This window comes from Salvia splendens, chromosome 2 (genome assembly GCF_004379255.2).
Source record: "Salvia splendens isolate huo1 chromosome 2, SspV2, whole genome shotgun sequence".
Lineage (NCBI taxonomy): Eukaryota > Viridiplantae > Streptophyta > Magnoliopsida > Lamiales > Lamiaceae > Salvia > Salvia splendens.
The window spans coordinates 14,598,415-14,626,297 of NC_056033.1; the positions used below are offsets into that span (position 1 = coordinate 14,598,415).

Below are 27,883 nucleotides of genomic sequence, written 5' to 3' on the forward strand. Positions count from 1 at the left end.
TAGCCGAAAATCCAGTCCAGCACGACCGAACGAAGCATGTGGAAATTGATCGACACTTCATCAGAGAGAAGATAGAGAAGGGAATTATTGAGTTGCCCTTTGTCCGCACAGAAGATCAACTGGCAGACATCCTAACCAAAGCTGTCCACTCGAAGGTGTTTGAAGAAGTATTAGGCAAGCTAGGTATCTCCGATGCCGTCACTTAGCTTGAGGAGGAGTGTTAGAATATGGAAATCAAATATTGGAACTAAGGAAAAGGATCATGTAATTAATATGTAATTGATAGCACCCAAAATTAGTGGATTCTTTACCTTATGTAAATTAGGGCTATCCTCTATATTAAGAGGATTGCCCCATCGATGAACACAACACAGAAAAATCATCCCAACAATGTCTACTGCTTCTTCCCTCTCGGTTATCCAATTAAACATATATGATATCCAACTCATGGATGGGAAGTTGCACAAAAGCACTGTCGGAGTGATACAGACCAAACATGAGAACTCATCCCAAAAGATTAGTCTGTTAGAAGAGAGAGCTCATTTAGTCTACATACCTCATACCAGTTGTTCTCACAATCGATGTACGAATTGAGTGCGTAACATGCAGCCATCCATTATGCCACAAGCACACAGTCAGAAATCTGTTTATGTACGTTGTAGATTAATCGAGTTCTGTTGGAAAGAAATCAATAAATCGGTATTCTGAGGCAAATCTGGCGAAGGCAAACTTGAGTGAGATGGCAAGGGCGTTTGCAGCAGCCCTCTATGAAGAAGAAGAACTACCAGGGACAGCAGATGAAGCCATGAGAATTGCCCATTGGAGAGAGGCAATGCTAGTTGAAATGAGAGCCCTGATGAAGAACAAAACATGGGAGGTATGTCTAAAGCCAGATGGAGTCCGCACGGTGGGGTGTCGATGGGTCTTCACCATAAAAAGGAGGCCAAATGGATCTATTGAACGGTATAAAGCAAGACTGGTGGCGAAAGGGTACACTCAGACATATGGAGTCGACTATGCTGAAACGTTCTCACCAGTTGCGAAGATGAGCACTATTCGGGTGTTATTCTCTATAGCGGCAAACAGAGATTGGCCACTGCATCAGTTTGACGTGACCAATGCATTCCTACATGGTGAACTGTCGAAACCAATTTACATGGAGGCACCGCCGGGTTTTTCAGGAGATTTTGAAGGAGGAAGGGTCTGTAAGCTGAAGAAGACCTTGTACGGACTCAAACAGTCACCTCGAGCTTGGTTCGGGAGGTTCACAGAGGTGATGAAGAAGTACGGATACAAGCAAAGTAACTCAAACCACACACTTTTTCTAAAGAAAAGAGAAGGTAAGATCACATGCTTAATCATCTATGTAGACGATATGATACTCACGGGAGATGATGAGGATGAGATCAACCAGTTGAGGAAGAATTTGTTTACCGAATTCCAAATGAAAGATTTGGGTCTACTCAAGTATTTCTTAGGAATAGAAGTATTGAGGTCAAGAAAGGGAATCTTCATTAACCAAAGGAAGTATGTACTCGATCTTCTGGCAGAAACCGGGTTACTTGACTGCAAACCAACGGATACTCCTATGGTACAGAATCATGGGCTGCAGATAGTTGAAGGGGCAGAATCGACCCCTCGCACAAGGTACCAGCGCCTAGTAGGGAAGTTGATCTACTTATCCCACACTAGACCTGACATTGCATATGCAGTAGGGGTGGTCAGCCAGTTTATGCATGCACCCCAAACTGCTCACTGGGAAGCGGCATTGAGGATTGTTCGTTACCTAAAGGGAACACCAGGGCATGGGATTATGTTTGAAAAACATTGACACCTTGAAATTCATGGTTTCACCGATGCTGATTGGGCTGGAAATCCTAACGATAGGAAGTCGACTGCCGGCTACTTTACTTTTGTTGGGGGAAATCTTGTTACTTGGAGGAGCAAGAAGCAAAAGGTAGTGGCTCTATCAAGTGCTGAAGCTGAGTTTCGAGGAATTAGAAGTGGTCTGACTGAAATCCTATGGCTAAAGAAGTTGATGACGGAACTGGATCTGATCTCACGAGAGTCGTGTAAACTGTTCTGCGATAACAAGGCAGCAATCAGTATATCAGAGAACCCGGTCCAGCATGATCGAACGAAGCATGTCGAGGTTGATCGACACTTCATCAAGGATAATATTGAAGCTAAGGTGGTGGAAATCCCGTTTGTTAGATCCGAAGACCAACTGGCAGACATCCTCACAAAGGCAGTAGACTCGAGGAGCTTTCATGGAGTATTGGACAAGTTAAGAATGGGTGATCCCATCACTTAACTTGAGGGGGAGTGTTGGAAAGAAATCAATCAAGGATCAATCAAGCACCAAAGAATTGATATGCACATTAATGATAATTGATACTAGGGAAAATCCTTACCATGTATAGAAGATTTCATTATGTATCATTGTGTATTTAGACAGCCCATTCCTCCACTGTAAGGATCGAAATACATGAATAAAAATACAGCTTTTGAACAAGTTCGAATTCAAAATGGTTATAAGATGGAAAAAAAAATTAAGCTTGGTTGATCAACCAAGAAGCAAGGAAACCGAACTAAGATAATTTAAAAAAAAAAAAAAGAAACCGAACTAAGAAGATAAAAATTATGTACGTATTCTGTTTTTTGTCACATTTTTCAATAACGACATTTTGCAAAAGAAAATGCTTTTAATTATTACTGCATAATTCATGAAACTCTACTTTTTTTGCGCACTCGAGTAGTTAAATTAATTCCAATAATATTTTTCATGTTGAATCACTTTGCAAATTTTAATTATTTATAAAAACAAATATTTGCATAGTTAATTGAATAAACATTTGTGAATTTTGATAAAGTTAAATATGAAAATATATTACAGTATATAATAAAATTTAATTTCAAAATTATAGTTTTATCAAATAAGATTATTTTTAATCGTAGTTATGACAGTGTCACTGTCATTTTTCTATATTAATTAATAGTTTAATAAAAATAAATAATAAAACAATAAATTGGGTTGTGATTTCAAACTTAATCTTCACGATCTCAATTTATGAAACATTTCGATTATGAAACAAATACTAGTACTCACATAGCTGGGTGCAATATTCTTGTTACATGCTCACAAAGAGTGTGCCGATGTGTGTAAATTTAATTTGGAGAAAGGGAAAATGTGTGTTAGGGAAAAAGAAAACGTGACAGCAAAAAAGGGAGGAGCAGTGTGCTAAAAGAAAAGGGAAAGATGGTCAAAAAGGGAAATTATAATATACACCATTTTCCCTTACTTTTTACTAGTACTATTTTAAATTTGAATTCCGTCCTCTTTCATTTCAGGAAACCAACTAAATCAATAATCAAATTAAATTATAAGTATTTATTTTTTTCATGGGGAGGTGAAGCATGAAATATAATGAGTTTTCCTATCCAATTCTCAGTTGACATGTTACACATAAATATTTTTTTTATTTTTGTAATTTTAATTTGTTTTAAAACTCTGGAAGGACATTGTTAGATTTTGAAGATTAATTTGCTGGACGGTGCCACCCAGAAATGGTGCTGAGTTGGCCAATTATTAGTATAAGAAAAAGTAAATTGAGAGAAGTGAGCTAAATAAATAAAAAAGTGAATGCATACAAAATCTGCATGGAGGCAATCTGATTTTGGTCTTTAAATTTCAGTTCTTTTTATGCGATTCCAGTCCTCGAATTTTGCAGCCAATTTCCCAGTATATATATATGCCCTACACCAAATACTCACACACTCTCACATTATTATTCCTCCCACGCTAATTAACTTCCCCAAAATTGGTAGAATTTCATCTATTTGAAGGTATGTTTGTTAAATCTCGTTACATTACATATATTCGCATGTCAAATAACGTCTATATTATATATATTGAATTTTTAAGTGTGAATTATAGTAGGATCGGAGAAAGGATGAACAGGCCGGGCGATTGGAGTTGCCGGAGCTGCCAGCACCACAATTTCCAGAGGAGAGAGTCGTGCCAGCGATGCGGGGGCCGGAAGCCCGGCGCCGAGTTCATCACGGGGCCGGACGTGCGGCGCGGGGACTGGTACTGCGCCGTAGCCAACTGTGGGGCCCACAACTTCGCAAGCCGCTCCACGTGCTTCACGTGCGGCGCCACCAAGGATGAACGAGGACTCGACTCCGACCTGACGCGTGGCCGAGGCCGCGCCGCCGCCTGGAAATCCGGCGATTGGATCTGCACTAGGTACGTACGCACCGTTAATTTTGTTTAATTCGTCTCCGATTTTATATGTTAATTATTGTGTTAAACTTAAGAGGATTTTGGGAATGGATAGACCCTTAAGTTCAATTTTAAAAAATTGAACAGGTATGCATGCAACGAGCACAATTTTGCGAGCAGGATGGAATGCTTCAGGTGCAATGCGCCAAGGCAAACCACTGACAACTCATTCTTCTAATCAGCTTTTCGGGTTATTTTCTTTTTTTTTTCGTATTTTTTTATCAATATTTGAATTTTTGCAATGGGGATGGGTTTGTAACCCAACTTATAATTTCTATTCTTTACTCAATATTTAATATTTAATTTTTATTTTCTTTAAAATTCAAACAGAAACTAAGAGCAAGACTGAAGCATGGTACGGGATTGTGAACGAGACAAATGATTGCTTTGAAGAATATGATTTAGCCTGCATTTCCCAATTTATCTTCTGTTTTTCTTAGTTTTGATTTCCTTAATTAGGGAATTAGCATTAGGTGATAAGCTATCATTGCAATTTTTATGATCGGATGTAGTGTAGTATTTGAATTTTGTGAGATTTTAGCTATGCATTTCAGATGTAGCCCCTTTCTGTTTCTTCTTGCTCTGATCTAATTATAATATCAATGTTGAATTGTCAAAAAAAATTCATATTTCCTGTCTTAATTAACAGTGACGGTCAAATGTTAGTAATTGGAACTAAAACAAGCTAAGAGGACTATAAGTCGTAGTCTAGTATAGTATATGAACTTCAAATAAAATAAACCTTTACTTTAATTGATGCATGCATGGAATATGATAGACCAAGAAACAATTACTCCATCCATCCACTATTCAAAGAGTTATTTTAATTAATGAGGTCAATACAGAATACATGATTTTTAATAAAAACTTATTAAAAAATATAGGTATTCCATATTTACCTCATGCATGAAACAGTTGCTTAACTTCCATAGTATATTTTCCCTATTAAAAGAAACACCGGAATACATTGATTATTTTAAATAAACACAGTATAATATATTTTTCTAACTATTTAATAGAAGCATATATAAGGCCATCCACAACGCTGTTCCTATACCGTTCCTTAAACCACTATTTGAGGGCCCCACTGTACTTTTTTACTCCATTCCTTAACTAAGGAACGAAACCTGCAACCCTCCGTTCCTTAACCGTTCCTTAACCGTTCCTTAAATTACTATTCATTCAATTTCATTTTTTTTTATTTCCAACCCAATTCAATTTAAATAAACACACTTTATTAAAAAACAAACACACTTTATTAAAAAACACACAACATTAAAAAAAATTTAAACTTTTAGAAAAATAAAAAGCACACAATTAAAATCCTAAAAAAATAAAAAGCACACAATTAAAATCCTAAAAAAATAAAAGTACACAATTTTAATAATTTCATCCGTTTGTCCAGTCGCAAGCTGGCGGATTGCTGCAGTACATTTCTGCAGCGTCGTGTGGCTGGGACGGCCAACCGCGTCGTACCCTTCCTGGAAGAACTCTTCCCGGGCTGCCAAAGTATTCGCGATGTGGAGAAATAAAGGTTTCCCCATGCGGAAACGGCGACGGAAGTACGTATCTCCCCAAACCGGGTTATCGCAGAAGTAGTCGCGTACTAACCTTGCAGCGGCTTCCTCCCGGTTACGATGGATGTACGTACGGGAGCGTCGTTGGGGCGGCGCGGCTTCTTCGGCCTCCCGTCGTCGATCTTCTTCAAGTGATTGTTGCAATATTTGACGCATTTGTTCAAAAGGATCCATTAGTTTGATTAAATTTGGGAGAAGGAAAGCTGAGTTGATTTGAGATGAAAATTGGGGTGGAAATAGAGAGGAATAGATGTGTGTTTGTGATTGAAATGAGTATGAAATAGGAGTATTTATAGAGTAAATAAATAAATAAAAAATAAAAAAAAAATACAAAACGGATATAAAAAAACGGTCACATTACCGTTGCAAAAATTTTTATTTTTTTTATTAAATTCGAATTAAAAAAAAAATTGAATTATTGCGTCACCGGGACGAAGCCCACTCGCGGGGCAGCGAGTGGGCTTCACGCGTCGAATGGGCTTCACGCCTCGGCGCGTGGCGGAACGTTTCGTTCCGCGTTCCTCCGGAACGGAACGCGGCACGGTATGGGAACGGCATGGGAACGGAATGGCGACGGAACGAGGCCTGCAACGCGTGCCGCCGCGGAACCGTTCTGCCGGAACGGCATAGGAACCGCAACGGCACAGCGTTGCGGGTGCCCTAATAACTTCACAATGATTGAGCTAGCTAGATATATCACGTCAATCTATATGCATGTCAGTAAATAATGATTACATAATGAAAGATATTCCATCCATCTTTGACATAAGTCCACGTAAGTTTTACACTTCAAAATTAAATGACACTCCCATCGAACTATCAAAATTACATATCCTAATTATACGACTTTGAGATAACATACACATTTGATTTCCATGTCTGTTTATCATAAAATAATCTATTTAAAATTAATTTATGAGAACATTTTAGTTGGAGCCTTAAAGGGGGTGACAATTAGCAATCATCTATCTAGGTTAAGTTGTTGGATTCAATCTCGTGAATTAAACATAATACTTTTTCCATCGCAAAAAAAAATAAAAACTTTTTGAAAGTCAGTTTTTAATGTACAATTAGCAAATTAAGATAGAAGTAAAAAGAAAAAATAATTGGAGTATTGTTAGTATAGAAAGAGTAAAATGTAAAGAGGAATGGCATAAAAAATCAAAATTTTGTAACAATTAGATAAAGGATCGTTAAGTGTTCTCTTTCTCTCACATTTTATTTTATCGACTTGCATTGTAATATTTGTGTATATCAGTTCCATCATATTCAATTTTAGCAATAACATAAATTGAAGCAATATTGATGACAATTCACATTGGATTCCACAGCTTAAAGAGGTGATATAATCTTTAATGTTGTTTTCATTGACATCTCTTGAGAAGCATGCTTAGAGCATCCGCAGCGGTAAGCAGGACGCTGTCCGTCCGTCCGTGCCAGCGGCACGGCACTGCTGTCCGCCGCTGAGCTCTTGCCGCTGGCGCGGCGCTGCTCGAAGCATCGAGCACGTTCGTGCCAGCGTGCACCTGACGTGACGCGTTCTGATTGGCCAACGGCATTTCCGTTGGAAATTCAATTTTTTTAAATCGAAAATAATACAAAAAAAAATATTTTCAGAATCCCAAAAATCTGGCCGTTTTTTACCGTTTTTCTAGTTTTTTTATTATCCCCAAAATCATCTATAAATACACACATTCATCATCCATTTTTCACATCAAATCATCTCTCATTCATATTTTTTCATACAACTTATATCTACATCTTCCTCTCTCACTCAAACCCTCAAATGAATTTCACCCATCTCATTGTGGAAGCGGAGCGCGAAGAACAAGAATACTATGAACAACATCGTGCCGCCTATGAAGCCTATGTCGCAGCGAATACCTCCACCCCTCCTCCTCAACCAACTAGATCAACTCGCCGATACATATGTAATTTTTAATTTTTAGGATTTAAATTATGTAATTTTTAATTTTTAAGACTTTAATTATGAAAATTTTAATTTTTAGGATTTAAATTATGTAATTTTTAATTTTTAAGACTTTAATTATGAAAATTTTAATTTTTAGGATTTTAATTATGTAATTTTTAATTTTTTTTTGTAATTTGTAATATTATTCTAGTTATTTTTAATGCATTTTAATATTGTGTAAATGTTTTTATTTAAGTTGAATAATAGAATGGTGGGACCCTTGAGCTTGTCCTAGCGAAAGAGTACAGATGTGGGTGTTGTGCTCTTGCCTAAGAACAGGGAGTAAAAGTGGGTTCGGGCTCATATCCGTGCTCGTTGGCTAACGAGCATGGATATGGATGCTCTTAACGACAGGTTGAGAGAGATATAACATTAATTGGTCAAAAAGCAACCAAATTCTTGATTGTATCTGCAAGCACTACACCATACATAGCTTTTTGGGAGATTATTGTCCCTTTTTAAAGTAGGCTTTACACGTATATGTTTTCTCAATGTAAATCAAATTATTCAGATGCCATGTTTATATGCACGATGTATTACTCCCTGTCCGGCATTAAATGTTTCAGTTTTTCTTTATTGTCCGTCCATCAAATTTTATTTCATTTTTATTATATTTGATAAGTGGACTATATATTCCACTAATTTATTTTTAATATTTTATTATAAAACCAATATAGTAGAGTATAACACTAAGCCTCGCATTCCACTAACTTTTTCAATCTACTTTATTTTATAAAGTCAAAAAATTTCTTAAAATCTATGCTAGTCAGATATAGGGCATTTAATAATGAACGGATAAAGTACTTATTTAGCTTTTTTTTCTATCCATGAATATAGTGCATAAATAGTAAGTATTCTCTCCAATCCAATCAAAGTTAACCGAGATATTTCTTTTGTCACACAATTAAAATTAAAATGGTGTTTAATGTATTAGATAGAAAAAGAATAAAGTAGATAATTAAAAGAAAATACTTACTTTCGTCCAAAAAAATAGACTAATTTTACCATTTTGGGGTGTCCACTAAAATTAGACCAATTATAAATATGAAAAGTTTTAAACAAACACTAAACCTGCACATCATTTTAAATGTGGAACCCACAATCTACTAACACTACTTCCACATTTTTTTCCTCATCTCTCTTACTTTACCAATTGCGTATTAAAACCTGCATCATTTACAACTTTATCAATTTTTTTGTGGACCAAGGTAGTAGTAGAAAAGTGAAAAGATAACAAATTAAAAGAGAAAATAAACTAGATAATTTAAAAATAATAATGGAGATTGAAATGGTTAATTCTTGCCAAAAGAATAGCAAAGAATTATGACTGATTTAACTTGGGATAGTGGAAATACCACACCAGCACAACATAAACGAGTTCAAGTATAGGATCTTATACAGTACTACCAATCAATTCATTTTCCATCCACTTCAACTGGTTCTTGATCTATAATGTAAACAACATAAACTTGGAAGTAGTAGAGTGAAATGACATAAAAAAATTGGAAGGAGTAGAATGACATGAAAAAATACATTTGAGTAAGGAGTATATATAGTTTAAAGTTTAAAACTGTAGTTTCATTATTTTTTGAGACCATAGAAATTTGGAGAATGATTGTAGTTTGGTGACTGAGAATTTGATGTTCGAAAACTTAACCACCTTGCCTGATTATTGCATTAATTATACAATAAATTAAATGAGACGGTGGTAACCCAGTTACGATTTTTTTTAAATTAAAAAATTAGATATATTTGAAAAATATTTTCGAAGGTTAAATCATAAAGTATACTTAACCCCACAAAATATAAAGAAGAAAAAGATACATGTAGCATATTATTGTCATTCAAAGCTCTAAAGTTCATGACTTTGAGATGGGGAAAATATAATCATGACTTCAAAGTGGTGACATATGGCCCTCCAAAAATGTGCATTTAAAGAAAAAAAGTGGGGATTTTTATCACTTACTGTTATAGTCAAAACACAAATAACTAAAAAGGATTTTTTTTCCATCCATTTTATTCTTAGTGCTACAAAAAAGATTACTTTCTTATCCCCCTTTAATTTTTATCAAGAGCATAAGAGTGTCCACAATGGGGGAGCCGCAGCCCGCGGCTCGGTGCGCGGCCCCCCATTGCAGAGGCCGAGAGCCGGGGCCCTGAGGCGAGAGACGGGGCTGAGCCGCGGCCGCGGCCTTCACGCGGCTGAGCCGTGTGAGCCGCGACCCTCCATTACAGCGGGCCGCGTTTCGCGGCTGGGCCGCGGAATTTTTTATTTTTTATTTTATTTTCGAAAATTATTTTATAAATATACACTCCCTCCCATTTCCATTTTTCCACCTCTTTCTACACTTCCATTCCCTTCATTTTCACTTTCAAACACTACAAAAAATGCAAGGTGGAGATGGTAATTCCCCGGGGTATGGAGACTCGGGATACGACAACTTTATTAAATTATGTTTGATCCCCAAATTATTAGTCTACAAAAATTTAATATAGTTAAATTAAAAAATAATATTAAAAAAAGAAAATAAATTAAATTTTTTTTAGAGGGCCACATTTGGTGGCCCTACATTTGGTGGCCCTTGTTATTAAATTTTGACTTTTACCATTATGAAGGCCATAAGAGAGCCACGAATGGTGGCCTGGCCACATTTGGTTGCCTTCAAGGGCCACCATCGTGGACACTCTAAAGGACATATGTTAATTGAATCTATTAGTGGGCCATGCTGACTTTGTTACAAGGCCCATTTCCAAGAAGAACAATCAGTGAAGTGCATGTATAGTGAACTTCTACGATAAAGCCACCCCTCCAAATCCAAACATTGATATAATTCTCATCATTTTTTGCAATTTCAAAAATTGTAGTAGCAGTAGTAGTATATAAATTCGAATCAAAAGTTATGCATGCTATGAATTTTTGACTTCATATCACGTGCACCAAACCTTGCTCACGATCACATCAGATCTAGGATATAATTTTGGATGGGGTGGAATTAATGAACGATGGTGAAAACGAGGGGAAAGAGTTTTTTTACATCAATGAGTGGTAAAACTGTAATTTCGCAAATTAAGCTGTAAAAATCCTAACAATGACGTCGCTTGACATTTTTTTCTTCCAAAATAATTTGTGCAGATCGAGGTGGCAATCATAGCGTTTTCTGCCAACCTAAGGAAAAATTAGGCCATCCTTGCGATTTAGAGCGACAATGCATATTGATTATATATATACTATTACATTTCATAAAAAAATGTATGGATTATGCTAAGCTACAAAATTTTGGTTTAACATCACTTAAAGACATATGATCCCCAAAAACTAGGTCACAAATTATGGATTGTCATTGGACAACATTCATAACTCAACCAAAATGAATACGATCTATCTAGAAAAAGATTAGGGGATATTGTTGCTGAAGGCCCAATAGGAAATTGAAAGCGGCCCATAATTATTCATTTCACAATGCTAATCCAATTCTCAATTCAAAGTTGAAAAAGAAGACCAACTGCACGAACCGGACAATAGCGCCGTTGCCAACTGGAAAAATGGAGGGTTTAAGCAGAGAGACGGAGAAGCCATGGCGGGTACTCGAATTCTACAGTGGCATTGGTGGATTGGTAAGATTGTTTTTTTTCGTTTTTATTTACAGCTTTTTTTGTTCTTAATTTTGCTTTCGATTCCGATAGAGGTATTCATTGATGGAGGCTGGCGTGGATGCTGTGGTAATTGAAGCATTCGACATCAACGACGTCGCAAATGATGTTTACGAGCACAATTTCGGCCACCGTCCGTACCAGGTAGCATATCCGTACTAATTCATTTGGTTAGCTAGCTTTGTATTTTTACTTTTTAGTATAATTATTAGTTAGCGATGTTAGTCTTTGCATTATGATTAGGTTGGTGCGTGTTTGAATTTAATGCTAAATCGTACCTGTGGCGATTCATTAGTTTGCTTTGCTTTATTTTTCAGATGATTATAAGTTAGAGATGTTAATTACTGAACATATGATTTAAGTTAGTGTGTGTGAAGTTGATGCTGATTATTGCCCATCTGTTTTTGGTGTGATTGTAGGGAAATATTCAGACATTGAGTGCTGCAAACCTCGACAAATATGAGGCTGATGCATGGCTTCTGTCTCCGCCTTGTCAACCATATACACGACAAGGTGGTTGATTTCTTATTTGATCTGCAATATGCAGATTGTATGTTTGTGCGCATATTTACCTTTTGTGTTATAGCTTTTTAAAAGTTTGTTTATTAAGGTCTCCAGAAGGGTTCAAGTGATGCTAGAGCTTCTTCGTTTTTGAAGATTCTTGAACTAATACCACAATGTTCACGACCCCCAGTTATGCTACTTGTGGAGAACGTTGTTGGATTTGAGGTTTGTGGTTTATGTGTGCCTTTCATTAAGCGAAAATGGTTGTAGTATTGAATTTGTTGAACCACCTTTCTAATAAAAAACAACTTTTAATTACAATGTATCCAAGAAATTTTGTTATGGTTTGGAGTTGTGGGTGGGTGGATGTTTTTTCCTTTTATTTTCCAATGCCTTTTCGTTTATCTATCAAGAAGATATATGTTTAAGTTTTTTCATTATTATTACTCTTATTGTTATTGTTATTAAACCTGAGGATATAATTAGCTGATAGTATCGTTTTTGTTTAACAAGGCATCCATGTATACTTTCCCTCTATTCAGTTTGGTATTTGTTTCTATTTCTTTCTGAAGACATCTGATACACATGAAAAGATGATCACCATGTTGCGAGAAAATCATTTTGACACACAAGAATTCATTCTAAGTCCTCTGCAATTTGGTGTGCCATATTCTCGGCCTCGCTATTTTTGCCTGGTCCGCCTCTCTCTCTCTCTCTCCTGTTACAAACCACACATTTTCTATTTGTCCAATTACTTTTGTACATCTAGTGTATTCATGTGCATTCTTCCCACCTCTTTCTTGTGCATCTACATGTAAAGATGGTGCCTAGGACGTGATATGAAATCTTAACACAGTTATACATAGAATCTGTAACCCAAGTAGAGAAAGTCCTGTATATATTCTTCAGCTTTCATTCCTGTTATTGAATGTTCAGCATAGTATTAATCCATTGTGAACTGCAGTCCAAGCGGAAACCTCTTTGTTTCCTGAAGGCCCAGTACAATAATGTGCTACTTTGGGGCCCATGCCCTATACTTGGGTACGAAGAAAGCATGGTGACAAGTGAAGAAGCTGAATCGGATAGATATTGGAATAAGTTACTTGAAACTACTCGATCTATATGTGATTTTTTGGAATCAACCGAAGTTACTTGCCTCTTTGGTCTTGATACTTCTTAAAAACATTTGTTCACATTTTTCTGTTTCTGTAACTCTTATATCATTAAATTGTTCCCTTGACTGATTTAGATATTGTTTTCCCCGAATCAAGACGTTGCTGTTGCTTCACCAAAAGTTATTTTCGATATGTGAAGGGGACAGGTTCCCTTTTGGCTACCTGTCCTGTAAGTCTGCATCAGGTATACACCTAATTTTCATTGCAATATATCTACTTCAGATATAAGCACTTACAATATCAGCATTTCCTATCTTAGGCCATGAAAACCATATATTTCTGATATTTGATGAGTGTCAATTATTGACATGTTCCTTTACTCATTAGTAATTTTCTGGCGATGGGTATTAATCTGAATATTTTGATGCATATATATCCATGTTTATGTATGAGAGTGTGGAATATCTGAATATGTCTGCAGCATTTTTTTGGGTACTGGTGATTCTGATATTACCAGATACATATTTGTTTGCTTTTATCAGTAATAAAGCAACCGTATGCTTTTATTATATCATGCAGGGAAAGAAGAAAATTGAATTGCCTTCCTTGCAGGAGCTTCAATTTAGATACTTTACACCCAGGGAGGTATGCATTTGTTACTCTCATGCGTCACTTCAATTCTCAGCTCTTTGGGCTTTGGTATTATTACAACATAAATTTTGTTCTCTCAAGTGTTTTCTCTCCAACGTCACTGCCAGGTCGCCAATTTCCACTCTTTTCCGGAGGACTTCCAATTTCCACAACATGTTAGCCTTCGTCAACGGTGCGCCTTACATTTCTTGTATCATTGTTTGAGATAACATGCAAAAGCAGGCATCTTTGGGGCGCCTATTTCTAACTCATGTGGAACTTAATGAAATGATGAATGAATTATTGATGATAATTTGACATAAAGAAGTGATTTAAATCAGGTGTTCCCTCTTCAATTGCTTTTAAATTTTTGAATAATAGTGTGAATAATTTCATCCTAGTGCAGTTTGTCTCCGATTCATAATAGTCTCTACCGTTAGTGTCACATGATTACTCATTGCAATTTAAACTAATCATAAAAACATTCAGACACAAGTCCTTCTTTAGTCTCCAATGCGGTAACCTTTAGGACACAAAGCTACCAAGATTTCCTTCTTGTTTGGCACTATGATCCCTTAATTTTGATTGTTTTGTTCAAGATGCTGCATGTTAGGGACTTCAATGAATCTGAGAAACACTTTGGATAAGACTCTCATAAACTTGGATGATTAGCTCTAATTTCATGCACATGTATAAGAAACCATCAACCACATGCGTTTGTATCTGTGAATTAAACTTTCTGTGTGCCCCAGTATAAGGTCACAATGAGCCAACTTGCGTCCAAGAGAGTGGCGGTTACATAAAACCACCGAAGATACTAAGTAGAAGTAATTTCTTCTGACAAATACATGATCAGAGTATTTTTTCAATCTATTTACTCATCAATCACCGTAATGCTGTTTTGATCCCCCCCGGTGGTACTAACTTGTATGGATGTACTACATACTCATCACTTAGGTAATATTTTATATCGCTGCACATTGCACCAAATTGTATACTAAAATTGTGTTCCATTTACTGAAATAAACGGGTCATGGCCCAACCCGAAATGTAGTTTTCGGATTTCAATCCCAGTAATATCTCCTGGTTGAACTATTTATTAGAGTATATTAATGGGGTGGAACAATTAGGAGATTAGGTAATGAGGCTTGAGGGCTTTGAATTAGGTAAAAATGAATAATTGACATGAGACTAAAATAAGGTAACTGAGAAGTTCTTGATCTTGGTTTGACTCTATTATTGGTAAGTTAGGAAGTGTATTTATTATTGGTGATTAAGTCGCTTGAATTCTAGTTCGTATCTGACCCGATTAAGACATCTAACCCCAATCACTTTTTCTTCTATCTCTTTTATTTTACTTGTATATAAAAAAAATGTAAATAGTGTTATGTGTTTAATATTTAAATGTTTTTGTATGCATTAAAATGCAGATAATGGAGATACGCACTTAGATAATGTGTGTTGGATTGGAATCATCACAATTCACATCATCAATGAAACCCTTAACACCATCTGAAGTTAATGGGTTCGTGAATTTTTGGCAAAATTTGAGCAATTTATAAATCATAATGTGTTGGACCAATCTAGCAAACATAATGCTTTGTACAAAACTCATAAAATATTTATATATTTAGGATCAAAATGAACCTATGTTTAAGCGTTTAAATATTCAAGTTAATAACTGGATCGAAATAGCTTGATCATCAAAATTTATGTTACCGTCACTTTTAGCACAAAAAATGAACCAATGAATAATGTTATTGAAGCTATCAAATATTAATGTTATAGACACAAATCATAAATAATGGAGTACTCCATGTTTAGGATAAAAAAAACTTTAGTCTAACATTTAATACGTGTCACAAGTTCATGAACAATGAATTTTCAAAAAAATTATAATTATTGTTTTTCAAAACTAATAAAATTCTACTAACTTCTTTATTATTACGATTTTAATTTTCCATTTTCTTGAATTTTTTTCACGGCAAAACGTTCTCCTCCACATTGATTTGGTCTTTTCTTTTATTTTCTATATTTTTATTTGTAATATTTTTTGTATATTTCTTTAATATATTTGTAATTTTTTAGTGCAGTTAAAATGTCGAAAAATTACGTACTACTATTTATTTTAAATTTATTAATAATTTGACTTAATTATATTAGGTGTAGTATGGAGTTATTACTAAAGATAGTGAATCACACTAAACAACAGGAGCGTGAGATTTATATGATCAATACATAATTAGGTAGCTTCCATTCGGCGTGCATTACGCACCCCCTACTTTATTTTGAGCCAACATTTTCATTTTCCAATTCTACCCCCATCCTCAATATATATCTTCTTTTTTATTTTATTTATAATATTTTCTTGTCCCAAATTGATTCTTCAAAGCTCACGAAAACAAACCCTAGGACGTAAAATTGAAGAATAAGAATCTGTTTCTCATCGAGCATCTGGGATTTGAACTGCCTAATTCAGACTTTGGTGATCGTCTTTACCTGTCTAATTTCTCGAAAAGGTTAGTGATATTCTCAGTTTGCGAGGTTTCACTTCTGCTATTTTTCAATCCCTAAATCGATCGAAATTTAGCTATTCTATTGTCTAATTTCTCATCATCTGCAAGTTTTCTTTCTAATTCCGTCGTTTACTGTTTGCTATTAAGAAATTTAGTTCCAGATTTAGCGTCCCGTACTCTTTTGCCATTGTTAGTGAAATTAGTTTGATAATATGGATGAATTGGAAAATTTCCAGTCCTTTTTATCAATCGACTGGTAATTTTGCATTTGAAAATTGACATAGTATTTTCTTTGTGTTTTAGTACTATTTTCTTTTATTTTTTTGGAAAATAAGTCATTACGGTGATTATTTCAGGAATATGCATGCGGATGAACTGATCCTCCGATTTACATTTTTTTCCACAACTACGAAAAATCTAGGCTTCTTTCTTATAAATTCTGTTGTAGTTTGAGGAATGTAAAACGATTAATAAGTTACAGTTTTTTGTGGAGTTTTTTAATGCATTTTTTATGATCGTTCAGGAATTACATACCTTTAGTACCACCAAGATTTGCCTCGATCGATCCTCTTACTTATGTTCCTCTTTCTAAATTCTAATTTACATATTCCCTATATTTCACAGACTTTTGATACCTGTTAAAGAAGATAGATGGCTATGAGATTCAAAGCTGGGGACACGGTTGAGGTGATGCAGAGTAAGGAGTTACCAGCTTCGTGGCGTGCTGCAGAGATACTATCTTGTAGCGGGGAGACTTATACTATCCAATATGTTTGCTATCCTGGTATGGAAAATAAGCGGCTGGTGGAGGTGGTTTCAAGGAAGTTATTGAGACCTTGCCCTTCTACGCTACAAGGTGCCAAGTGTTTCATAACAGGAGACATGGTTGAGGTCTTCCATCAATATACTTGGAAGATTGCTGTGGTCTTGAATGTTCTAGGAGGCAAAAAAGAAAGTAGAACTAATAAGATCCATCACAAGGTTTCGACATGTAAGAAAAAATATCTAGTGAGGCTACTTGGGTGTTCAAAGGAATTGGCTATTGATAGAACGAAGGTCAGAATGAGACAGACATGGCATGATGTGAAATGGCTTCAATTGAGGAAGGTATGTCTGGTTTCTAGCTATTTGTGTGCTTTCTTCTGCCACTTTGTGGATTTCTTTTGCCCTCATCTGTTAAGTTCTTCTCATTTTGACTTTGCATGTTCATCGTATCTGTTGAAATTTGTGGACAATTAAGTTCATTTAATTTTTGATAAAAATTTTTGCTCCAAATATCAATGTTATCGAATAGCAGATATGGTGGCGCCATGGCGCTATGGCATGGCGTTCGGTGGTGGAAATGCCATGGCGCCATGTTGCTGCCATAGCACCGCCATATCCGACATAAGACAACATTGCGTGTGTACTGCATTTAGGAATGGGGCCTTATTCAAGAAACATGGAGGTTCGAGTTGTATTTTATGCTTTATTAATTGTTTAAAGTGTTTTAGATGTTATATTTTTAATATTTTTTTTTGAATTATAAATAAATATATATGTATTATTTTATTTATTTAATTATTGACCGCCATATCCGCCATAAGCCGCCATGTGGCGGTTTTTAGGCAAACCGCCATAAGCCGCCATACGAGATTGATAACATTGCCAAATATTCATTTAAGTTTTCTCTTTTACTGCAATCAAGTTCTTTTAGATCTTAAATTTACTCAATCTGATCGCCATATTCCTGTTTGCAGATTCCTCAAGCTGGGGATGATGTAATAGTGAGCAAGCCATCAAAGTCAAAATCTAAATATCAACCTGGAGATGATTGTGGAAACTTCCAAGATGAAGCTGCAATGCGGGAATCTGCTGTTATCTCTTCAAGATCCTTAAAGAGGATGTCCCCCTATATTTCCTCAATTGTTGAAGCCCATGAAGGACCTGTACAAAAATTTAGAGCAGCTGAGAAAGAAGACCGGAAGCAGCGAATAATTGATAAGGTACATGCTGTTGCTTGCCCAAAAGAAATTTTGGGTGAAACATACATGCATGCTTCCCATAATATTATATCAAATGGATATGCTCAAATGGAGAGGGAAAAACAAAATGCCATGCTTGGATATTCAGGGTTCAGAGACTCTGAATTAAATTGTTCCGACAGTGATGTTTGTTCTGTTGGTAGTTGTAGCATTACTAACCAGAGTCTTAAAAGCTATTATAATTATTTTATGCATGTGCATAGCCAAGAGACGGACACCCATAGTGATGCAGAGTCGTTTAATGGTTCGGGCTTTGAGAGGGAGAATTTCTCTCTCCCCCCAAAAGAGGAGTTTGAGGTTAGTATACGTAGCTTAGAGTTGCATGCTTATCGCAGCACTCTGGAAGCTTTGTATGCTTCTGGTCCCTTAAGTTGGGAACAGGAAGCATTATTGACAAATCTTCGTATTACGCTCCACATTTCAAATGACGAACATTTGAAGGAGCTGAAGCACCTAATTTCCACTAAAACTGCAATTACTGTTAGATGATTGTACAAAATGTTCATATATCATTGCCCTGTTTTAAAGCAAAATTGTAGAAGTTGCTCTTTTGTCAACATTGTAAGAAGAAACATGAATGCAATAAGTTGTATATTCTATCTATTTCTGTGCACAGATTGACATTTTGTAATTAAGAGATACATGTCAATTGTTAATTGATCATCAATGCAGTGTATTTTTACCCAAGGCTTTAAGAGTACCTATTTTTGTTGATGATCTGTTCTGTCTTCTGTTGCTTCTAGTTATTTTTGAAATGAAGGGAGTAAAGCTCGTGCTCATGCCTAAAATTGGGTGCACCATCCAATTATTTCATGTCTGATGTTTACGAGATGCCAATTATTGTTCTGTGATCATGTAAGAGACTTCTATTTGCACCCTTTGGTATCATATGTCCATTAACATCATTACAAACTTTCAACATTTTGACAGCTTTGCTTTTAATGATCTGTTGAGAAATTGATTCTTGAAGCTTACAGTTGACTTTGAACTGTAATATAATGGCTAGTTGTTCTTATCTGGATCTTAATCAAAGTTGCATTTCTGGCTATACTTTTACCTACAGAGTATCTAATCTGTTGACTGTTGACTCTTATAAAGTTGGGATACTGCTTTTTAGATAAATTCTGTATGCAATGTATCAATAAATTTACTTCTGCAACTATGATTTACTCCATTGGACTTTGGCTGCTCTTGAATCCTGTACTTTATTTTCCAGGGCTACAGTTGGAGGCATGCATCATTTGCTTCCAATGGTACAAAGATTATGCCAGGGTTTGCAGCCTCTCTTGGCATTGAACTTTGGACGATTCAGTCGTCTACTTTCACCAATATGCCACGGTTGTGGCCACTCCTAAGTTCCTCTTTTTTCTTTGAGGAGCACTGATTCAGATTACATTTTGACTATATTGAAAAGTTATACTTTTTCCATAAAGGTATATCATGCCAACAAAGATTATCTACGTTATAGTTTGAACTGTATGTGTAATAAGTTATCTTCTGAAGCAGAAATTACAGCCTTTATAAAAACACTGTGTATGGCGGTATAATTTTAAACTTAGGAAAAATGAAAATAACGAAAAACTGCCAGTTTGATTGCTAGGCACATTGCATGAAGTCATGCTTCATTTGCTTAACAGCTTGTGATGGATCAAATGAGCCTTGAAAACAATCTTGAGTTGGAGATGAATTTTGGTACTTGAATGCAGCTGCAGTGCTCAACCAAGTTTTTTTTGTTGTGCTTGCAGCTGCAGTGGAAGTTTTGTTAGCATTTGGACCGCTAGCAACACAAACTAATTCTCATTTTGGAAAAAAAACTTCAGGAAAACATTTTGGGAGCATTTCAGATGTGAAAATTTCTGTACAGTTGTGTTCTGGTGTTTGCAATGAATCAGTTTATCATGTTTTATATAGTATAGTAGTACTCCCCCTCTCCTTCTACTAAGGCGTTTTTTTCGGCACGGGATTTAAAAAATTGTACTAAAAGTGAAATGAGTTGAGTGACAATGACTCTGAGAATGCGTTTAACGTAGGAAAAGAAAAAAATAGAGAATAAAGAATAGTAAAGCAAGAAGAAGCCAAAAGAAGAAATGACTCGGCTAGACGGCTACAATGGAACAATCTTAAAAGGAATATAACTTAGCTACATAGGGAGCGAGGGAATATTACTTTTCTCTTGATTTACTAAATCCTCAACCGCAAAGAGAAACTGAAATAACTACCAACCCAAGTAGTTGACGTGAATTAAGTTATTAGTAGTAATACACGAAATTATATATAAATCAGAAATTTACAAGAGAAACATTAGGGCGCGGTCCGGCCTGCAGTCCACCGCGTTAAATGCACCAAAGTTCCGGCCTGGAACGATCCTGGTGACGCAGTCGCGTCCTGGGGCTGCGCCCGGGGTCCGTCCCGGCCTGGTGTTAGGCGTGCCCGTGACACACACGAAGAGTCCCGGTCCATCGTTGGATGTCTTGCGGGCCGGGCCGCCAGTCCCCTCCATTTTTATTTTTATTTTTATTTTTATTTCGTTTCATTTGCCTATATATATACTCAATTTGTGTACCATTTTTCCACACTTTGTCCATTTCAATCCTCTTGTATTTCAATATTTCTAGCTTCTATGGAATGGTTTAATAGCGACGAACGCCAGATGAACGAGTTCGTCAACACCAACAATTGGTACGTGCCGCCGTCGCCCAATCCAAATGCGACGCCTAGTCCAGGGGTGGCTACCAACATAGAAATAACATCGTCAGTTAGCACTGATGAGTACGACATCAGTGATATGGAGCCCACTGAAGGGAGGGGCAAGGGCAAGGTTGCGGATGATGAGGGGCCGAAGAAGTATAGTCCGCAGAAGACATTGTGGTTGGCCAAGAAATTCGTCGACGTCTCCGAGGATCCTATCATCGTCAACCAGCAGAACGACAAAGTGTTCTAGCAGCGGATTGCGGAGAAGTACAACGCTGGTCGTCCTAGAGGGTCGTTCGAGTGTAGCTACGTGAAGCTACGCAAGCATTGGGGTCGGGTCCAGAAGGAGATGAACAAGTGGAATGGCAAGTGGACCAACGTAATTCGGATGTGGCCGAGCTGGCACATCGAGATGGACCTCGTGGAGAAGGCTAGGGCGGAGTTCTTCTCTGACGGGAAGAAGCAGTTCAAGTACTTCGACGTTTGGAAGATTGTAGAGAAGAGCCCGAAGTACACCGGTGGGGCAGAACCAGCGGCGGCAAGTGGGGCGCTGAAGAGAACCAAAGTTTCCGCCACCAGAAACTACTCTTCGAGCGAAGGAGGTCCGACAATCGACCTCAACGTGAAAGACGACGACGTCTTCCTCTCATCCCCTAGCACTCAAAGCCGTCCGATGGGAACAAAGGCGGCAAAGAGGAAAGCGAAGGGGAAGGCAATTGCGAGCTACTCCGCTATGCCGCCGTCGCAACCCAATCCTTCCCTGGATAAGATAAACGTTGCGGTTGGGCCACCTGACAGAGTTGACATCGAGGGATACTTCGACAATGTCGGAGTTCGAGCTCGAGTTGCACCATGAGATGATCGTCTACCTTCGCACCAAAATGAAGAACTAGTTTTTTCATTTTTTTTATTTTCTAGGACTTGTAATTTTTTTTCTAGGATTTGTATTTTTTTTCTAGGATTTGTAATTTTTTTTTTAGAATTTGTAATATTCTTTTTTCGACAGAACAATGAACTTTTCCGATTTTAATTGTTCAACGTATTCTATTTTATGAGTAAAATAGGTTGAAGTTGTGAATAGTGCAATTTAATAGTTGTGGCCTGAGATGGGACCTACAGGGTTAGAGTTGTCGTTTGGGACACAAATTTAGGAAAATAATGATGTGGAGGGAACTTGGGGCCTGAATTGAGGATAGGGTTGGGGATGCTGTTAGTAATACTAGGAATTTGAGAGAGATGTTTCTTGTTAACTTGATTTCTGAACACATAATTAAATTGATCACAGTTTCATATTACTACTTTCAAGGCTCAACCAAATTTGAATAGCACATTTTCCAACAGAAATTTCAATTACTCAAATTTGGTTGGGATATCAATTTGTGTACGTTACACAAAAACATGGCAAATATTTATATCAATTACTCATATAAAAGCCAAGTTGATACAAATAATATCCTCACAACCATATGAAATTAACGATCCACCTGAAGCAGTTCAAGAGAATATACATCTCCATTAGAACCCCCTCAAACTCAGATAACAAAATCCTCACGACCCCCAACAAGCTATCCTTCTTAGTCAAAGGACTCATCATCATCATCAGGAAGAGGCTCGTTAGCTGCCCGAGCAAGCTCTTGTTCATGCCTACAAAAAGGAGTGATGGATTTACAAACAGCGGAGTTTCAAGTGTACTCGAGCATATCTCAATGATAGAACAGAGGACTTACAGTTGCTGGGCAGCTAAATCAATTTGAACCTCAGGAGGAGCCAGGGCCGGTGACTCAACAAAGTGTAGGGAAGAATCACTGCAGCCAGGAAAAAAATTTCAAATTGCAATATTATATATAATGACTTGAGAAAAAATACAATAGTCTTTCGCTTTATATACCCAGCAAGCTTCCTGGCCAGATACAAGAAAGGCTTCTCGAAGTTGTAGTTACTCTTAGCTGAGATTTCATAGTACTGCAAGTTCTTCTTCCTATGGAATGTAACTTGTTTTGCTTTCACCTGCCTGTTCTTGACATCAACTTTGTTCCCACACAGCACAATTGGGATATTTTCACAGACCCTAAAATTGAAAAGAATTAGCAAATCAATGTTGCATGAATTATAGCAACAAATTTAGCAAACATGGCAGAACACATACCGGCAGAGATCACGGTGCCAAGTCGGAACATTCTTGTAAGTCAATCGAGCTGTCACATCAAACATAATGATGGCACATTGGCCATGGATACTAAAACAGTTCGAACAAGTCAAAACATTAGTCTATTGAGATCTTGTTTAACAGTCGTTACGAAATAATACAAAGAAACCGACAGAATCAATTCACTTACTAGTATCCATCCCTAAGCCCACCAAATTTCTCTTGACCAGCAGTGTCCCAGCAATAAAATCGGATTTTCCCACAGTTGGTGAAGAAATCCAATGGATGAACCTCCACACCGATTGTTGCTGTAAAAAGGAAATTCCATTGAGTTAAACCATTAACATAATCTTTGCAAGCAGACCTTTTTATGCAAATGATCATGACAAACAATGAGAATTGATCTTACGTTCATATTTCTTCTCGAATTCACCAGTGAGATGCCTCTTCACAAATGTAGTTTTCCCTGTATGATCAAGGAAAAAAACCCTCAAAAATGGACAAAAAAACACAAGCCATTTATGCAAAATCATATAACTTAAAATTTGGAGTAAAACACAGCAGCTCAAATTAATAATTAGTCTAAAAACTCACAAGTTATCATGTAATTAGAGAATTAATCTCAACTCAGATCTCAAAACAGTAATTAACAGTAAGACAAGCTGCAGTGACCGACAAAATCAAAATCTACTCTAAAAAAATAGTTTCCATCGAGATCACAGGAGATCAGACAAATACGATTAAAGATGGCAACTGCGAGGCAATCAAACGCAAAAATTTACCAGTTCCACCATCTCCAACAATCACAAGCTTGAAGCTAGGGTAATCCACAGTCTGCTGATTCGGCAAAGCCTAAAATCGCAACAGGATCACAAAATTAACAAACCGTAAATCATCGAGTAGCTCATATCAACTCAAACGCAAATCCGCAATCACAAATCACAGCAAAAGAACAAAAAAGACACAGACAGTAGAAATCATTACCATTCAATCGACGCCTGATCCTTTAGAGATAGGCAAAAAAGCAACGTCGAATGGTGCAGCTAGAAAGAAATTCAAGATTGATAGGAATTGGTTAGCGTTGGTGAGTGTGATTGTGTGTATATATTAAAGATTGGAGAAGCCCTAATTAAAGATGGTGGGAGGGTTTTTGAATTTGTACTAGCTTTGAGCCAACGCGATTATGTATGCCGTTGGATCAAAAGCGGGTGATGGATCACGTGGAAATCGGTTTGAATTTGAAATCTGTAGCATTTATAACCGTTGTAGTATGTCACCCGTAAAGATGAGTTGGGCTTTTTAGGCTGCAATCTAAAGGATCAGTTGGGCTTTTTTAGGCTGCAACCCAAATTGGTAAAATAATACTCCAAGCACATTAATTTTGTGCAAACTATCTGTATTTAGAGATATATTTTAATAAAAATATTTTCATATTCAAGATACATAAATTATTTTGGTAATAGTAACAAGTACAATTTTAATAATGATATTATGTGTTCATGAAAAATAGTTATTTTTTTGGATTTTCCACCAAATTAGTCTCTATTTTATTTTTTTTTATATATTTCACTAACAATAGGTCTATCATTTTTTCTCTATATTTCTCTTTTAATTTATTAATTAAAACACGTGTCGTCCACAACCATGAATGGTATTGGCGGACGAAGCTAACATATTACTCCCTTCGTCACACTTAAGATCTCCACATTCTTGAGTGCCACGAGATTTTATGAGGAGTTGTTAGGTGGAGTAAGTAGAGAAAAAAATGAAGTTAAATAAGTATTTTTATAAGGACAGATAAGTGCGGGATTTATTTTTAAATATAAAAAGTGGACATTTTAAGAGAGATAAACTAAAATGAAACTTGGATATCTTGAATGATATGGAGGGAGTAATATTTATGTGTGTTAGTCCAAGGTCCACGATTATACGAGCTTAGATAAAAGAGTAATATTTATGTGTGTTAGTCCAAGGTCCACTATTATATGAGCTTCGATAAAAGTTTTCCTTCGAGTGGCATCATATATGTCATTGTGGAATTTTAATAGACTAAAGTCCCAAAATTATCCTTAACATACTGCGTTTTTTTTATATTTTAGTTCAAAACATTATCTTTTGAATTATTCGGTCCCTCACATTTGAAATCGGATCACATTTGCTCCATTTTGGACGGTTCCGTCAAATTTTTGACGTTTTTAATTATCGGGTCACAAATCCGTCACTAATCCGTCACTAACTGAGAGAAATTAATCTGTCACTAATCCGTCACAAATCCATCACTAATCCGTCACAAATTCCGTCACTAATCCTCCATTTCATTTCTCCCCTTCCCCTCTGAAATCTCATGCTCTCTACGCCATGGCAGCCGTCGTTCACACCATGACTTCCGCCATCCGCGACCCTGTGGTAGTTAGCCCCTCTCGAGTTCTCGTCTCCCTCGCCGTCGTCAACGCTATGGCCGCCATCGTTTGCGACATGGCGGTAGTGGCGGTGACCCGCTAATTTGTTGTCGTGACGATTCTCCGAGTGAGATCCGAGCCGGCGTGCTCCATGGCCGCTGTTGTTTTCCATTTTTTTGTGATTATGGATTGAGAATCAATTTTAGAGGTTCAATTCTTCCATCTGGATTCCGTTTGCGCAAATTTGAGCCAGCAAATCGATTCTAGGTTCCTTAGTTTTGATTTTAAAACTCGATTTTCTCTCGTTTATGAATGAATCTATTGATTATGGAATTTTTGACGAATTTTGGATCTGGATTTTGGCAAATGCAATTTCTACAACTAAAAAAATGCATAGAAGAGAAGGGTAATAATGTCACTTTAGCTCCACTTAAACAATAATCCAAAAAACTATTAGTGACGGATTAGTGACGGATCAGTTTCTCCCAGTTAGTAACGGAATAGTGACAGATCGGTAATTAAAACAGTCAAATATTTGACGGAACCGTCCAAAATGGACCAAATGTGATCCGATTTCAAATGTGAGGGACCGAATAATTCAAAAGGTAATGTTTTGGAGCAAAATAAAAAAAATGCAATATGTTAAGGACCATTTTGGGACTTAAGTCATTTTAATATTAGTTTAAACGTGTAAGTGTAAAGGTTAGATCAAAACAAAAACGGCTAAAGAAAGAAAATAATAAGTGCATGGAACACATACTCCCTCCGTCCCAAGTTACTTGAGTCGTATTTCTTTTTAGGTTGTCCCAAGTTACTTGAGTCATTTCTCTTTTTGGCTAAAAACAAAACATATAATTTCACCTACTTTATTCTTTCTTTTACTCTACTCTCTCTTCTTTCTATTACTTTATTCTCTCATCTACTTTATTTAACTCACTAAGCACAACTTTCTTAAATCTCGTGCCGAAAAGAAATGCCTCAAATAACGTGGGACGGAGGGAGTATAAAATTTGATCCAAAGAGCACCTAGTTAAGTTAGCCAATTATGCTAGCAACTAAGAGCATCCACAATAGTGGAGATCGGGCGTCTGATCGCGCGAAACCAGGCTTGGGTGTCCTCGTCCATCCATTGCAGGAGCCCGATGCATCGGGTGCCCGAGCCAGATCTCGACGATTTTGTAAATTTTTTTATTCTTTATTTAACCAATATAAATACCCTAAACCTTCGTTCACTTTTCACACACTTACACACAATACTCTCTACTCTACTCTCTTTCTCTTCTCTTTTCTCATCTTCATACTTTCAAGAATGGATCCGAGTCAATTCCCAAACCCGCATAGTGTCGACAAAGATATGTCGATGTTTGGCGGCAGCGGCTCCCGTTGGCCCGACCACGAAGACTACTGGGTCGAGACTCCTGAATCTGTAGGGTCCAATTTCGTTTCTAACTCTGGGTTCAATCTGTTCTTCAACACCGGCGCGTAGCGGGTTGAGGACATGGAGCCCAATTGTGGGCAACCTCCTGCCCCTGAGCCACCGAGGAGGAAAAAGAAGATGGCGCGGAAGGAAAAGGCACCATCCGTCCTAGTCCCACTCCCATCCAACGAGCCCAACGAAGAGTACGCCACGAGGCGTACTGACTACGAGATGGAAGAGTACATGAAGGTGGCTCAATGTTGGGTCGATATATCGGAGGATTCGATAAACTCCAACAACCAGACTTCGGGTAGGATGTGGGATAACATTGAGGCCAGATACAACTCGGTGAAACCGAGTTATGCGTACAAGCGGACCAAGTATCAGTTGCGCAAGTGTTGGGACCAGCTCAAGGTCCACGTCAACAACTTCAGCTATATCTACACGAAGAACAAGGACGGAAGGGGCAGCGGTGAGAGCACATGTCATGCAGAAGTTGATGGATGAGTACCAGTCCCAGTACGAGCAGTTCAAGTTCTACAACATTTGGCTGATCTTGAAGGACAAGGCGAAGTTTGACGGAGGGATATCGGTTGCATCCTCAGCTGCGAAGCGGACGAAGAACACTGCCAGTGGCGGTTACACGAGCAGTGCCCCATCTCCTGTGGATCTGAACGCTGAGCCGAAAGGGAGTTCCGGCACGCCTACGTCTACTTTTAGACGTCCCATTGGCACCAAGACTGCCAAAGCTTAGGCCAAAGGTAAGGCAAAGGCGTCCGCGTCTGGATCGACTCCCTGCAGGCTGCGCCTCTTCCGTCTACTCAGCTCGTGGCCTCAACACTCCAGGAGTTCGGTGGTTTTCGCGAGGTGTACGAGTATAGGTTTATACTTGACGCACAAACCAGCCTTCATCAGGAAACCGATCCGGATAAGCAACGAAGGACTGAGAGGATGAT

The 27,883-nt window shown here is 37.3% G+C and overlaps 3 protein-coding genes across 18 annotated transcripts; 2 read left to right on the plus strand and 1 right to left on the minus strand.

Moving 5' to 3' along the window:
• Positions 1-3,402: 3,402 nt before the first annotated feature.
• Positions 3,403-4,861, plus strand: LOC121768406 (zinc finger Ran-binding domain-containing protein 2-like). Of its 2 annotated transcripts, XM_042164917.1 has the most exons (4): positions 3,403-3,846; positions 3,938-4,249; positions 4,373-4,435; positions 4,616-4,861. In XM_042164917.1, the coding sequence occupies exons 2-4, from the start codon at positions 3,954-3,956 to the stop codon at positions 4,620-4,622; spliced, it is 366 nt and encodes a 121-aa protein (XP_042020851.1). In that variant the 5' UTR covers positions 3,403-3,846; positions 3,938-3,953; the 3' UTR covers positions 4,623-4,861. The 2 variants fall into 2 exon arrangements, with proteins under 2 accessions (XP_042020851.1, XP_042020843.1); XM_042164909.1 differs by having other exon boundaries at positions 3,407-3,846; positions 4,373-4,861.
• Positions 4,862-11,246: 6,385 nt separating this feature from the next.
• Positions 11,247-19,801, plus strand: LOC121789587 (tRNA (cytosine(38)-C(5))-methyltransferase 2-like). Of its 15 annotated transcripts, XM_042188057.1 has the most exons (15): positions 11,247-11,449; positions 11,519-11,629; positions 11,905-11,998; positions 12,096-12,214; positions 12,562-12,684; positions 12,954-13,087; positions 13,239-13,348; positions 13,684-13,749; positions 13,863-13,927; positions 15,165-16,253; positions 16,875-17,357; positions 17,990-18,235; positions 18,478-18,571; positions 19,018-19,129; positions 19,491-19,801. In XM_042188057.1, the coding sequence occupies exons 1-8, from the start codon at positions 11,378-11,380 to the stop codon at positions 13,698-13,700; spliced, it is 780 nt and encodes a 259-aa protein (XP_042043991.1). In that variant the 5' UTR covers positions 11,247-11,377; the 3' UTR covers positions 13,701-13,749; positions 13,863-13,927; positions 15,165-16,253; positions 16,875-17,357; positions 17,990-18,235; positions 18,478-18,571; positions 19,018-19,129; positions 19,491-19,801. The 15 variants fall into 15 exon arrangements, with proteins under 15 accessions (XP_042043991.1, XP_042043986.1, XP_042043984.1 ...); XM_042188052.1 differs by lacking the exon at positions 18,478-18,571; XM_042188050.1 differs by having other exon boundaries at positions 18,478-19,801.
• Positions 19,802-22,364: 2,563 nt separating this feature from the next.
• Positions 22,365-24,313, minus strand: LOC121761731 (GTP-binding nuclear protein Ran2). The gene is made up of 8 exons (XM_042157358.1): positions 24,096-24,313; positions 23,894-23,963; positions 23,521-23,577; positions 23,302-23,419; positions 23,112-23,201; positions 22,854-23,033; positions 22,693-22,770; positions 22,365-22,609 (listed from the first exon to the last, which is right to left on the minus strand). Exons 1-8 carry the CDS (start codon positions 24,096-24,098, stop codon positions 22,540-22,542), a joined length of 666 nt encoding a protein of 221 aa, XP_042013292.1. The 5' UTR covers positions 24,099-24,313; the 3' UTR covers positions 22,365-22,539.
• Positions 24,314-27,883: the final 3,570 nt, after the last annotated feature.